At 43.4% G+C, this 12,735-nt stretch overlaps 1 protein-coding gene across 1 annotated transcript in view; it reads left to right on the plus strand.

The window, feature by feature from the left end:
- The window catches only part of syne1b (spectrin repeat containing, nuclear envelope 1b), a 99,369-nt gene that overhangs the window by 52,269 nt on the left and 34,365 nt on the right, over positions 1-12,735 (plus strand). The window contains exons 65-85 of the mRNA XM_016679141.1: positions 148-312; positions 460-777; positions 971-1,126; positions 1,988-2,158; positions 2,276-2,602; positions 2,684-2,836; positions 3,458-3,625; positions 3,733-3,915; positions 4,028-4,174; positions 4,272-4,397; positions 5,061-5,237; positions 5,352-5,617; positions 6,458-8,618; positions 9,235-9,572; positions 9,674-9,818; positions 10,091-10,309; positions 10,404-10,672; positions 10,804-10,969; positions 11,920-12,075; positions 12,165-12,317; positions 12,408-12,590. Of these exons, the coding sequence (XP_016534627.1) occupies positions 148-312; positions 460-777; positions 971-1,126; positions 1,988-2,158; positions 2,276-2,602; positions 2,684-2,836; positions 3,458-3,625; positions 3,733-3,915; positions 4,028-4,174; positions 4,272-4,397; positions 5,061-5,237; positions 5,352-5,617; positions 6,458-8,618; positions 9,235-9,572; positions 9,674-9,818; positions 10,091-10,309; positions 10,404-10,672; positions 10,804-10,969; positions 11,920-12,075; positions 12,165-12,317; positions 12,408-12,590 (6,147 nt within the window). The remainder of the gene's footprint in view (positions 1-147; positions 313-459; positions 778-970; positions 1,127-1,987; positions 2,159-2,275; positions 2,603-2,683; positions 2,837-3,457; positions 3,626-3,732; positions 3,916-4,027; positions 4,175-4,271; positions 4,398-5,060; positions 5,238-5,351; positions 5,618-6,457; positions 8,619-9,234; positions 9,573-9,673; positions 9,819-10,090; positions 10,310-10,403; positions 10,673-10,803; positions 10,970-11,919; positions 12,076-12,164; positions 12,318-12,407; positions 12,591-12,735) is intronic.

Below are 12,735 nucleotides of genomic sequence, written 5' to 3' on the forward strand. Positions count from 1 at the left end.
AAAACTAAATAAATAACATTTTCACAGTATAGAAAGAAAAAAGATACTACTAATTAAATAGTCATTTGTATTCCAGATTAACAGGAATACGAAAAAAAAAAGCATTTAACTCTGAAAATTAATTCGGTAAATTACTGTTTTCGTCAGAGGGCTGTCGGCAAGGCAGAGGAGCTGGTGAAAGCTCACCAGGAGTATCAGTGGGACCTTCATTCCTTTGAGGAGTGGCTGAAGGAGGAAGAAGAGAAGCTCAGCTGCTACACCCAACTTGAGGGAGATGTGGACATGTTGGAGGATACCCTCCAAAAGCTGCAGGTTTGAAACCAAACGCCACTGATGCTTTTCTGCTGATGTCAGCAAGCATGACGCACGATAACGAACACTTAGATGCAAGAAACTGCATCTAATTGATAAAAAGAGCGAAATTATGAGTGTGATCAACAGGGAACCGTTTAATTCCAGGAACTGCAGCTACACTGCACAGAAGGCCAGGCTCTGTTGAACACCTTGTTGCTGAGCCGGGAACTGGTCGTCCCCTGGGGTCTGCCTCAGATAGAGGACCGGGCACTGGAGACGCTCCAGCAGGAATGGAGGCTCTATCAGGCGCAGCTGGCCGACACCCGCGCTCAGCTGAACAGCGCCCTGGCCAAACTACGGCAGATGGAGCAGAAGTTCCAGCGTCTCGACAGCTGGCTGAAAGGCATGGAAACCAAAGCGCAGCTGCGCTCCAATCGGCGGTCTGATCGAGCCACGAAGAGCGCTCAGCTGCAGATGGTGAAGGTCGGTAAACGGACGGGAAAACCCATGAACTTATCGTTTTCCATTCTTATGATGCAGTGAGTTTGGGCTGATTGTGACGCTCCAGTTTTACATTTGCTGGATGACAAACTGGTTTGTCCTGCGTTTTAAAAATCTGTGTTAACAATTGGAGCATAAATCCCAACAGTAAACATATTCCCTCTTTCTTTTGTAGAGCTGGCAGGAAGAAGTCCTTGTTTATCAAGAGGAAATGGAGGGCCTTACTCTTTTGGCTCAGCAGGTTCTGGATGAAACCCACATTAGCAGTCGGATCAGTACCAGAGCCACCCAGATCACAGCCCGCTACCATGCCCTGCTCCTGCACTTACTGGTAACAGTAGCTAATTACAAAATAACTCTAAAATTAATCCAATCTGTTTTATTTAACCACATCGTCTGCACTTGTTGGCATTGTTACACAGAGATAAACAAAGAAACAAATGTTTTCATATAGCTTTAAACTTTTGCTACTTTAAACCACAAAATATTGTTGTATTCTTTTGGAATATTAAGTAGAAAGTCTCTATGTCCAGTGTGTGTCTCTGTTTGAAAATATTTGTGTTTCTAGCCAGCAGGTTGTGTGTTTCTCTGTACATCATTTGTGTATTTTTATCAGATCATCACATTTAAGAGTATTTGACTTGAAAAATACCAACAACCAGTGAATATCGGACAGATAATGCAACATGGAACGTTTTTAGAAATTAAAGATCTTAAAAGTTTGACTTGTATTTATTTGCATGTAGCCCTAAATATAATACTTAACTATTTAAAAATCCTTCATCAGGCATTGTGCATAAACAGGGTTTTCCCCAGAAAATTTGCTAAGCCTGATGCTCGGGGGACTAGGGCAGTCATACAGCCAGGAAACAAGTTTTTGAGTTAAAAAATGTTTAAAGTGGACAGGAAATTTGAAAATATTACTTGATAGCTCTGCGTTATTGGAAGACTGGAATGTTAATACCTAAACGCCACCTATAAAGTCTTAAAAAAGGCAATAATTAAGAGAAAACTGAAATAAATAAATGATGCTAATCCTGGTGGGGGCACAAGTATAGCCTGGTGGCCCACCAGGCTTATAACACACTATGGGAAACTCTGCATAAACAGTTTCTGTAAATTAAATTTTTTCGGTTAGACATCTCCTATTTTAACCACTGCAGATTTTCCTATTTTGTCTTTTATAACACAGGAGACGATCAAGCAGCTCCAGGAGGAGGTGTCTTCGATTGAAGAAGCACAGTGTGTCTTCACCACGTTCTCAGAGTGGCTCAGCACAGCTCAGAATAACTTCAGCACCGTAGCTATTAGTGTTGATGTAATCGACCGCTTTGCTTTAGAAAGAAAGATGAAGAAACTTGAGGTAGAGTTTTCAGCGCAGTGTTCACGTTCTATTTGTTTATCTAAGCTCGACTTAGATACTCTATGCTATGCACGAATATTGTTTAGCGTGTTTTAACAACATTTTATGTCACTTCAGACTCTTCAGGGTGACATGGAGCAGGGTCACACTTACCTGAAGGCGATGAGGGAAAAGACTGAGCAGGCCATGGCCTTCTTGGAGGAGCCTGAGGCAGATCATCTCAGGGAGGAAGTGGACATTCAGCTCTTTCAGCTGGAGGAGTTAACGACTTCTCTACGCACAGAGCACAGCTCGCTTGAGAAATACATCTCGCTCTCCAAGGACTTCATGGATAAATACAAAACCCAAGCCCAGTGGGTGAAAGAGACAAAGAACTTTTTAGCGTCAAGTTTAGAACCAAAAGCCGAACTCTACCAGAAAAAAGCTCAGTTGGCAAAATATAAGGTAAGTTTATCTTCAGTTAAATTGTGATTTCTTTTCGCAAAAAAATGGATTCAATGTTTCACTTTCTTCTCATTTGTTTAGACCATTCAGCAGACGGTAGAGTCCCATGAGCCAGCTGTGAAGTGCGTCGTTGAGAAAGGAGAGGCTCTCCTCAATTCGTTTAGCGACCCGACCATCAGCGAAAACATGAAAAAGTTACAGGCTGATTATCAGGACCTTTGTTTGGCAGCCAAGGTACGCACATGACAAACGAGTTCAGTTCATTTTTAAAGCAAAAACTGGTTGATTGTCTCTAATTTTCATTAGTTCATTATTATGCCTTTTACAGACTAAATGACCTTTTTGATATTTGGTTTAATGTTCCTTGCTTGTTCCTTCATTGCAGAGAATCCATGTTTTTTTTGTGTTTTTTGTTGTTGTTGCTATCAACAAGTTACCAGCATAAATCTGGCTTAATAACTGAGCTCTCCACTTATCAGAACTGGTAGAGCTCATTTTAATTGTTTGGTTTGCTGCCACAAAAGTAATTTTTCAGTTGACATGGATACATTTAACACATTTTTCATAAGTTTAAGGTGAAGCCCTTTACACAGATGCTTGATGTTGATCCCATTTAAAGCCAGTTTTTTATGTATTAAGGCATCGTTTTCATTTAGTAAATTGGATCAAACTTGAATTGGAACAACCAAATATTCCTCATGTCGTTCTGGTCAAAATATCCACGTGTGGTTTCTCTACAACTTACGAAGGAACATTTTTTCAAACATTGGTAAGGTTAGAGAAAATGTGGATTTGAGGAAATCCACAATTCAGATTCAAAAATGTGCATCTAATTTTCATTTGTGCTTGTTGTAGACACATGTGCAGAGCCTTGTGGAGTGGGTAAAAGAGCACGAAGATTACAACAGCGAGCTGCAGGAAGTAGAAAAATGGTTGTTACAGATGTCCAGCAGGCTTGTGACCTCAGACTCCATGCAAACTGGAAACATGGAGATGGCAACTCAGCAACTCGCCCGACACAAGGTGAACAACGTCACAATCAGTTTTTACATTTTATTCCGTTGCTCTTTGCACTGATGCATTTAAACAGCATGCATCACCTTCCCTTCTGTTTGTGTTGATGTTTTTAGGCCATGATGGAGGAAATAGCCAGTTTTGAGGAGCGCCTCACCAGCTTGAAGCAGAAAGGAGAAGGTCTTATAGCCGGCTGCACAGAACAAGTTCAAGTTCAGGCTAAGATTAGTCAGCAAGTCCAGGCCCACCTGCAGGGAACAAGAGACAGCTACTCTGCCATCTGCAGCACTGCCCAGCGTGTGAGTCACAGATATACACAAGTATTCATTCATGCAGTAGAAAAAAACTGGTACAAACAATTTTTTTTAGCTGTATTTAATTCATTAGGTGCTGATTGTTCTCGTCTAATAGGTCTACCAGAGTTTGGACCGGGAGTTGCAAAAATATGTCAGCCATCAGGACACTCTGCAGCAATGCCAAACCTGGCTCTTGACTGTGCAAGAAGAGCTTCAGCTCAACGATCAGGGGCCCACCGGCCTTCAGGAAGCTCTGAAGCAGGTGCTGAACGTCACACAGGCTTTGAAATTTCAAATACCGATCGCTTACTTTGTTTATTTTTCAAATTTATTTCTATTACCTACTGTCACTCACACAGGTGAAGCACTACAGGGCTCTTCAGGAGCAAGCCAGCACATACCTGGACCTGGTGTGTTCTGTGTGCGACCTCTCGCATGACGCGGTGAGAGTTGCAGCTGCTGAGGTCCAGCAGATCAAGCTCATGGTCAGTGTTATTCTCGCTTTATTCCACGTGTAACATGTCTACTTTACTTGAACTCAGGAGTTTTGAAGTCGACATAAATAATAAATAATTCATACCTTAGTAAATTCAGACTTTAAGTTACTTTTATTCATGAATGAACTTTGTTTCTGACAGGAAGTGACAGGAATCACATAATAGATGAAATAAATCAACAAGGATTATCATTAAAAAACGAACACATCTCTCTGTTTGCATTTTAACAAAGATGGCATTTAAAAAATTATGTTTTCCTTTCTTAGTAATCAATGAAACAGCCTATTACTTTATTACAACAGTCTAAGCCATCCTCGTATCACCTTTTTGCATGCTTCCAGAGAGATGTATGTCAACATCTCTCTATTATAACGAGTCTCTGAGGTTGAAGGGACTCCTTACCATCACCCTAATTCTTAACTCCTCCACAAATTCTCTGTCATTTCAAAACACTAATACTACTTTCACTCAGAAGAAACATGTCAAACAGATTAAAATCTAAATCTGAAAGTTTGGGCTTAACTAAATCCACAGGCTGAAGTCAGTGTAGCTACTCGTGTTGTGAATCTGACACCTGTCTCTGTCTCTGTGTGCAAATTACAAGAGGTTATTGGATTATAAGTACTAAAGTTTTGGTTTCTTTGTGAGCAGATAGAAGAAAGGATGTCTACTGCCCAAGAGCTTTCAGAAAGCTGGAGGGAGATCAAAGAGCAGAAACAGGATCTAACAGGCTTGTTCCAGGACATGGAGCAGCAGCTTCTCAGCCTCTCGAGAAGACCAGCAGAGCTGGAGACGAAGATTGCTCAAAACATGTTGTTACAAGCCCAGGTGGGTACAAGCGTCACCAGAATCATCGCATTGACCTTGTACCTTTTTTCCTGTGTATTAGCCTTTGGTGTGAGAGGAGACATTTAATCACTAGTCCTATTGCCTGTGTCTCAGGAGTGCTGCCAGCAGCTGCAGTCCAAACAGAGCACCCTCACTAAAATGACAGAGACCGTGAGCCGACTGATCGGCAGCCAGGACACTGCAGAACACGCAGAGCTTGATCGTCTGAGCCACGCTTGGCTTGAGCTCTGCCACCAGGCGAACAAGCTCCAGACCCAGAGAGAGGAGGATCTGCAGAGATCCAAAGATTACCATGACTGCATCACTGCAGTGGAGGAGCTGTTTGAGCAGGTGTCCAAAGAGTGGGACAATCTGGCAAGGTGGGTTTGAACATAAGGCAGAACCTCTAATCGGTAAAATTAATTAGTGATATGACCAAATGTGTTAAATTATAGATGTAGTTTTTGGCTTTCATCCTTAATTTTCTACATTTACTTTCATGATGTTTTTTTTTATACAGTAGCTTAGTATATGAGCTACTGTAAAATACTTTATATATATATTATTCAGTGAAATAACACTAAAACAGGACTTTACTATTTTAAATTCAGGAATATTTGATGGTGACAGTTTTTAGCAGTTTCTGTCATTTTTATTAGTGATTAGCAAAGTTAGCATTGCTAACTGTAACATCAGTCTGTGTGTATTTCCAGATTGTAAATATATCAACCTAGTGTGAAAGTCTGTTAATAAATCCTTAGAAGTTTAACAATTTTAGACCCAAGTTTAAAATCTCCACCTGTATATTTTTGCTTATTTTAATTGTACGCAGCTCTTTAAATGTCCTGTGAGTAAATATATTTGCCCATACATCCATAACAACTGAAACTTTCAATATCTAGCAAGTTATTTTCGCAATTTACCATCCAGAAGAATAATCGTCAGATAAATTTGACTTGGGTGAAATTACCGTAAAAACCCGATGTTGGCTGGAAAGCACAACGTCTCCCCTTTCAGAAACCGTTGGAATTTGTCAGATGGCACAAAATGTGGCAGAATTACGGTACATCGTCCATAAATCGTCGCCAATACGTTCGGTCTGTTAGAGTTAAGGGTGAAACCTGAAAAGAAAAAAAATAAACATCAGTTTGTTGCTTCCGTGTGAACAAATGTTCAACAAATATGTAATGAATTGTTCGGGGGGGGTTTTATCGCCACAGAACCGACGCTGAAAGTTCATCTCAGCATTTGGAGGCTCTAAGAAAACTCGCTGTGACTCTGGAGCAACAAAAAGGAGCCCTGGAGGACCTTAAAGAGCAGAAACAGAAAGTCATCCAGCATTTAAACTTGGACGACAAGGAGTTGGTGAAAGAGCAAATCAGTCACTTCGAACAACGATGGTCTCAGATGCAACACCTGATCGAAAGGAAGATCCAGGACTCCACGGTGACCCTGGAGGACATGGGCCAAGTGGAGGCCCGTCTGAGAGAGGCCCGGGACTGGGCGGAGGAGCAGCAGCCCGCCCTGTCCGAAGCCATGAAAATGAGCCCCCCGCCCGAACTGGCCCAGAGTTTCCTGTTCGACCACCTGAGCATCTGCAGTGAGCTGGAGGCAAAGCAGCTCCTCCTGGCTCAGGCCATGGCCGACGCCGACAGGGTGCTGCCGCGGCTGGGCCTCAGCGAGCGCCAGCACCTGCAGCAGCTGATTTCCGACACGCAGTCGGAGGTGGAGTCTCTGAGCGTCAAGGTGGTGCAGCGGAGAAAACACCTCAGCAAGGCTTTTACAGAGAGGACGCAGTTCCTAATGGCTGTCAGTCAGTCCATTTCCTGGGTTCAGCAGAACGAGAAGAAGGCCCAGGCAGAAGAATACATCGCTTTGTTACCCGACGACCTGGCTAAGCAGGTGCGAACGTGCAGGAACATCCAAAGCAGCCTGAAGGCCTATCAGAGCGAGCTGACCTCCCTGTGGTCCCAGGGGAGAGACCTGATGAGGGAAGCCAGCGACGAGGAGAGGAATGAGATTCTCACAAAGTTGCAGGAATTACAAAATATCTTCGACAGAACTCTGCACAGATGCGGCCAGAAGCTACAGGAGCTCGAAAAAGTACTCATCTCGAGAAAGTACTTCAAGACCGACTTGGAGAAAATCTGCCAGTGGTTGAAGCAAGCCGACATTATCACGTTCCCCGAAATAAACCTAATGGTGGGAGACGGTGAACTGCAAGCGCAGCGATCGAAGTACCAGCAGATAATCGAGCAGGCCGTTGAGTACGAGAACCTCCTCCTGATTGTGCAGAGAGCAGGCCAAGAGATCCTGCCCACTCTGAACGAAGTAGACCACTGCTATTTGGACGAGAAACTCAACACCCTCCCTCAGCAGTACAACAGCATACTAGCTCTGGCCAAAGAGAAACAGGAGAAAATCCAGCAGGCCATCCTCACCAGGAACGAGTACACGTCCTTCATAGACGTCACCCACAAAGCCCTGAAAGAACTGGAGGACCAGTTCAACAACCTGGGGACTCAACCCGTCGGCCTTCAAACGGAGGAGGTCGTCATTCTGCAGAGCGACTACAAAGCAATTCTGGCGGATCTCGGCAACCTGGGTCTGGCTGTGAGCGAGCTGAATCAGAAGAAAGAGGGCTTTCGTAGCACGGGGCAACCGTGGCGGCCGGAAGAAATGACTCAGCTCGTGAGCTTGTATAACGGGCTAAAGAGGCTGGTGGAGCAGAAAGTCGAGCATCTGGATGAAACTCTGGAGTCTTTCGAGGACCACAAGGCGATGGCTATGCAGGTGGACTCCCAGTTGAAGGCCACAAAAGAGCAGCTGGTGAAAGTGAACGCAGAGACTCAGTCTGCAGAAGAGAGGCTGAAGAACTACCACGCCCTGGCGGGAAGCCTACAGAGCGCCAACTCCCACTTGTCGAGGCTAATGGAGCAGATGGACTCTCTAGCGCCCCGTGTGGACCAAGCGGCTCACGACGCGTCCAAAGAGCAGGTCGTTTTGTGGCAGGACGAGCTGCGATCGCTCCAGGCCGCAGTGGGCGAACTGATCGAGGAATGCGAGAACAGGTTCATCCAAAGCAAAGACTTTGAGACGGAGATGAAGAGGACGCTGGACTGGCTGCAGCAGATCCGGGACGAGCTCAGCTGTGCTGTCATCGTTGACGTCAGAGTGGAGAAAGTGCAAGAGGAGATCAGAAAACAGCAGATCTTGCAGGAGGAGGTGCAGTCCCGACTCAGAATAGTGGCCGCTCTCAGCAGCCAGGAGAAGCAGGAGTACATTAGTGCCAATGAGCTGGTCCCCGCTCATGTTGATATGAGCCTTGAAGAAATGGCAAAATTGCAAGCAGACGTCCAAAAAGCCCTGAGTGCCAAACAGGTGGGATAATTTTGACTTAACCACAAACTCTTAATTCTCAACTTGATACTCTGTGGCCACACTGTTTACTGTCTTACCGTTAGGGGCGAGCAATATGGACTTCAAGTTTTGTCACAATAATTTGTGTTATTATTGTGATAAGAACTATTTATTATTTCTGTATGACTGTGACTGTGTGTCACAGCAATTATAGCCCCACAAACACAAATAACGCTCTTGAAAAACATTCCCATTTGTGACTGGTGTCTTTAGGACACCAACTAGAAAGTCTTCAAAAAGGCAATCATTAAAAAAATAACAATCCAAAGCCTGGTGAGGGCACAAGTAAAGTCTGGTGACCCGCCAGGTTTATGATACACTGAGGGAAATCCTGAACTTTATTTTCAAATTTATTGACATTTATTGATGCTTTACTTGAACAAACAGTGGAGAAAATAGTAAAACTAGCAATGCTGACAATATAATATCTTGAATGGCTGAGAATGTGAAGAAACAAAGCGATATTGTGAAGTTTAAAGTCCTGTCGAGTCTTTACACCACTGAAATAAAAAGCAGAATTGAACTGAAACAATTAGGTCAACGCTAATCTGTCTTTTCTCTTGGGTTTTATGTGAAGATTACTTTGGAGGAAGCCTTGGTTCTGTGTCAGAAGTATCACTTCAGGATGCAGTCAGCCTGCGAATGGCTGGAGGATGCCGTCTCTTTCCTCCAACAAGCCAGCTTGGGAGTCGATGTGGAGAACTACGAGGAGTGTCTGCGGCAGCAGGCGGACATCATGTCAACGGAGCAGGAGTTTCTCATCCATCTGGAGGAACTGCAGACGCTCCTCCCTCAGCTGGAGAACCTGGTGAACCCCACAGCGAAAGAGCAGCTAAGAGTGAGCGTGGAGTCAGCGAAGCAGAGAGGAGTTGAGGTCCGAGATCAGCTCCAGTGTCACCGAGATGTTCTGCACAGGTACGGTTTATAAGGCAATGATGACTATGATCCAGGTTGTCAGATCACTTTCATTTTAATCTGTAAGATCATTGGAATCTAATTAATTATTCTTTTCTCAGCTGTGTGGCCCAGTGGAAGTCATTCCAGGAAGCGAGGCAGACTGTCATTGAATTAATGAACGAAGCCGAAAAGAAGCTCACAGAATTTTCCACAGCCAAGGCGGCCACAAACCAGGAGGCCGAAGACAAGCTCTGTAGCCACAGGGTATGCATTGTGTTGCCTTGCAAATATATTAATAGCCCGTTGAACTGATTCACATTTTTACAGTAGTATTTCAAAATTCAACATAAAGTTGTTGTGGTTTGAAAGAAAATGATTTTTAGAAATACAAATCTGAAAACTGTAGTGTGCGTTTGTATTCAGCTCATGCGCAGCACAGTTTAATACATAATTATTTGTGCTGATAAAATTAAAATACATTCAAGTTTGTTGTTGCAACTTGACAAAAGTCATAAATCTCTGTTTTTTCTGTTTAGTCCCTGGTGTCACTTGTGAACGGGTTTCAAGAGAAACTGAGTGGTTTAGAAGAACAAGCTGCTCAGCTAGAGCTGGTGGGGAGTGACGCCAGCAAAGCCACCATCAGTCGCTCCATGACCACCGTGTGGCAGCGCTGGACGCGCCTGCGCAGCGTAGCGAGGGGACAGGAAAGAGTACTCGAGGACACGGCCCAGGAGTGGAGAACATTCAGAGAAAAGGCAAATAAATATACAGCCTGAATGCAAAAAAAAAATCTTGCAAATTTAACCGAAAATTAAAACTTTGCGATACAAAATGTCTGTTTTGTTGCAGATGGTGAAAGTACGAGCGGTTTGTGAGGAGCTCCAGAGCCGTTTCCCTGACAGCGCTGTGGAGAAGGCGTCCAAAGCCACTCTGCAGTCTCTGCTGGATCAGCACGACTTGCTGAGCCAAGACCTGGAGCGGGAACTCTCGTCCCTCATGCTGCTGCGCCAGTACGCGCTCAGTCTTCTGCACGACGTGGAGGTGCCTTCACCAACAGCAGATCAAGACGAGCTGCCTAGCTTAAGAGAGATCAGGGCGGTCCAAGACCAAATGGAAAGGTAACAGGTCGGACCAGAGTTAGTGTTGCTCTTAATCTGAGGTTTCTTTGTCTTACAAATGGCTTTGTAAAATAAGCACATGCATTTGGTAAAAGATGCTGTTGAATATTTATTTTGACATTTGCCTGCAGCCTTTTGACACAGTCCAGAACCAAGCGGGCCCAAGCAGCTCAGGAGCTCAGGGAAAGGGAGGAAGTGGAAAAGGAGCTTGGAGTGGTGAAAGCCTGGATCCAGGAGACCAGAGAGCTTCTTCTCAATCCCACCCCAGATATCGATTCTCTGTTGCAGGAACTTGAGGTGTGTCTGTTGTTTTTTTTGTAGAGATGCACCTATAAAGGTTTTCTGACTGATTTCTAATCCCTCAGTTTTTGTCCAGCTTTGACCTGCTGATGTAAACTATAGATAAATCTACTTTCTGCTTAAGAGCTAAACATTTTTTTAATTTTCCAGCCATGACTGTGCATTAATTAAGTCATACTGCTTGTATGAGAGGAGTTAAAAAATGTAAACAGATTTTATTATAAGTCATTGCTCAAATTTTCTTTAGCATCTTGTATTAGCATTTGGCGCAGTTAGCATCAGCAACTGTAAACATCTGTCCTCTTGTATATTGCTTAGAAAACGTATCATCTTATTTTCACCTTGAGCTTTCAAAGTTCCCTAGCAGACAAAAACTGGAAGTCCAAAAAAATAAAACCTTTGCTATTGTAGCCTTCCTGTTATCTGTTAAAAGTCTTGCTCTCTCTTGCTTTGTTTGGAGCCTGTAGGAACTATATATAAAATATAAACAGTCTTCATGTCCTGAAGAAATCAGGAGCATTTTAAATAGCTTCTTATCTCTCCGTTCTTCCTTTGACTTTGTTTTTCCCAACACTCCACCGAGGGTGTAAATAGTTAAATCTGATTATTCTTCCTTCAGTAATAGCATTCACACCGAAGAGTGTTGCTGTGACCCCAAACCCTATGGCTCTTTGGTGTATTTGTTAATTGGAACAGATTCGATTTTTTTAATTTCAGGGCTGATCAAGTTGAATATTGTCAAATTTTGGTCACCAGTCAATACCTTGATTAATATCTTTATCAGGATAGTTGTATCGTACAAACATACTGAAGTTTATTTTAATTTAACTAATGTTTGCATCACATAATGTGTTCCTTGAATCAAAGTATGGAAAGTGGAAGCTGCTAACATCAATATACATGTACTGCTGTTATTTTCTTTTAAATTGTTTTTTTATTCTGTGTAGATTGTACACGGGGAAGTAATTAATTACCGGCAGAACGTGGACAAGTTAGCCGAACAACAGCAGAGCAAGTACCTGGACCTTTACACCATCCTCCCATCTGAAATCTCCATGCAACTCGCCGAGGTCTCTCTTGCACTCGGGGCGATTGAAGATCAGGTAAATCAGACCTCATAGGAAATACTCAGCTCAGAAAATTGTTCTGGTTTTCTAACCTGATTTTCACATCGTTTTGTCTGATGTTCCAGGTTCTATGTAAAGAGAGAGAATATCAGAGAACGAGAGAAATAAAGGAGGACTTCAGCTCCAGAATCCACGGCATGTCAGACAAACTGAAGACGATCTCAAACAAGTTCAAGGAGAAATCTCCTGATGTCGATCATGCCAAAGAAGAGGTCAAGGTAGGTCTTGTTTGTCAAGTTAACATATGTATTACTCTGAAATATGATTTTCTTTGCCCTTAACAACAAAGAATTGAATTTTATCCTCAGAGTCTTTTTGATGATTTGGACTCCTGCGGCTGCACGTTGTCAGAACTGGACACAGCTGTACAAGAGTTCGGCCGCAGAAACCCCCTGCTGGCCAAGCAGCTCAGTGATGCTATAAACAAGCTGTCAGAGATGCATCATCATACAACTCGATTAGCAGACTGCAGGAACAACTGGCTCAAAAAGGTTTGCGCTTTTTACCCTGCTCCTAACTTAACCCTTTCATGCATAGCGGTCACTACAGTGAACAGTTGTCTAAAAGCCATTTTCTTGTGCTTCTGGTGGATTTTTATGCTATAAATGCCCACAGACCACTGAAGTGGACACTAAC

The sequence above is a fragment of the Poecilia formosa genome, unplaced genomic scaffold (genome assembly GCF_000485575.1).
Source record: "Poecilia formosa unplaced genomic scaffold, Poecilia_formosa-5.1.2 Scaffold203, whole genome shotgun sequence".
In the NCBI taxonomy this organism is placed as follows: domain Eukaryota; kingdom Metazoa; phylum Chordata; class Actinopteri; order Cyprinodontiformes; family Poeciliidae; genus Poecilia; species Poecilia formosa.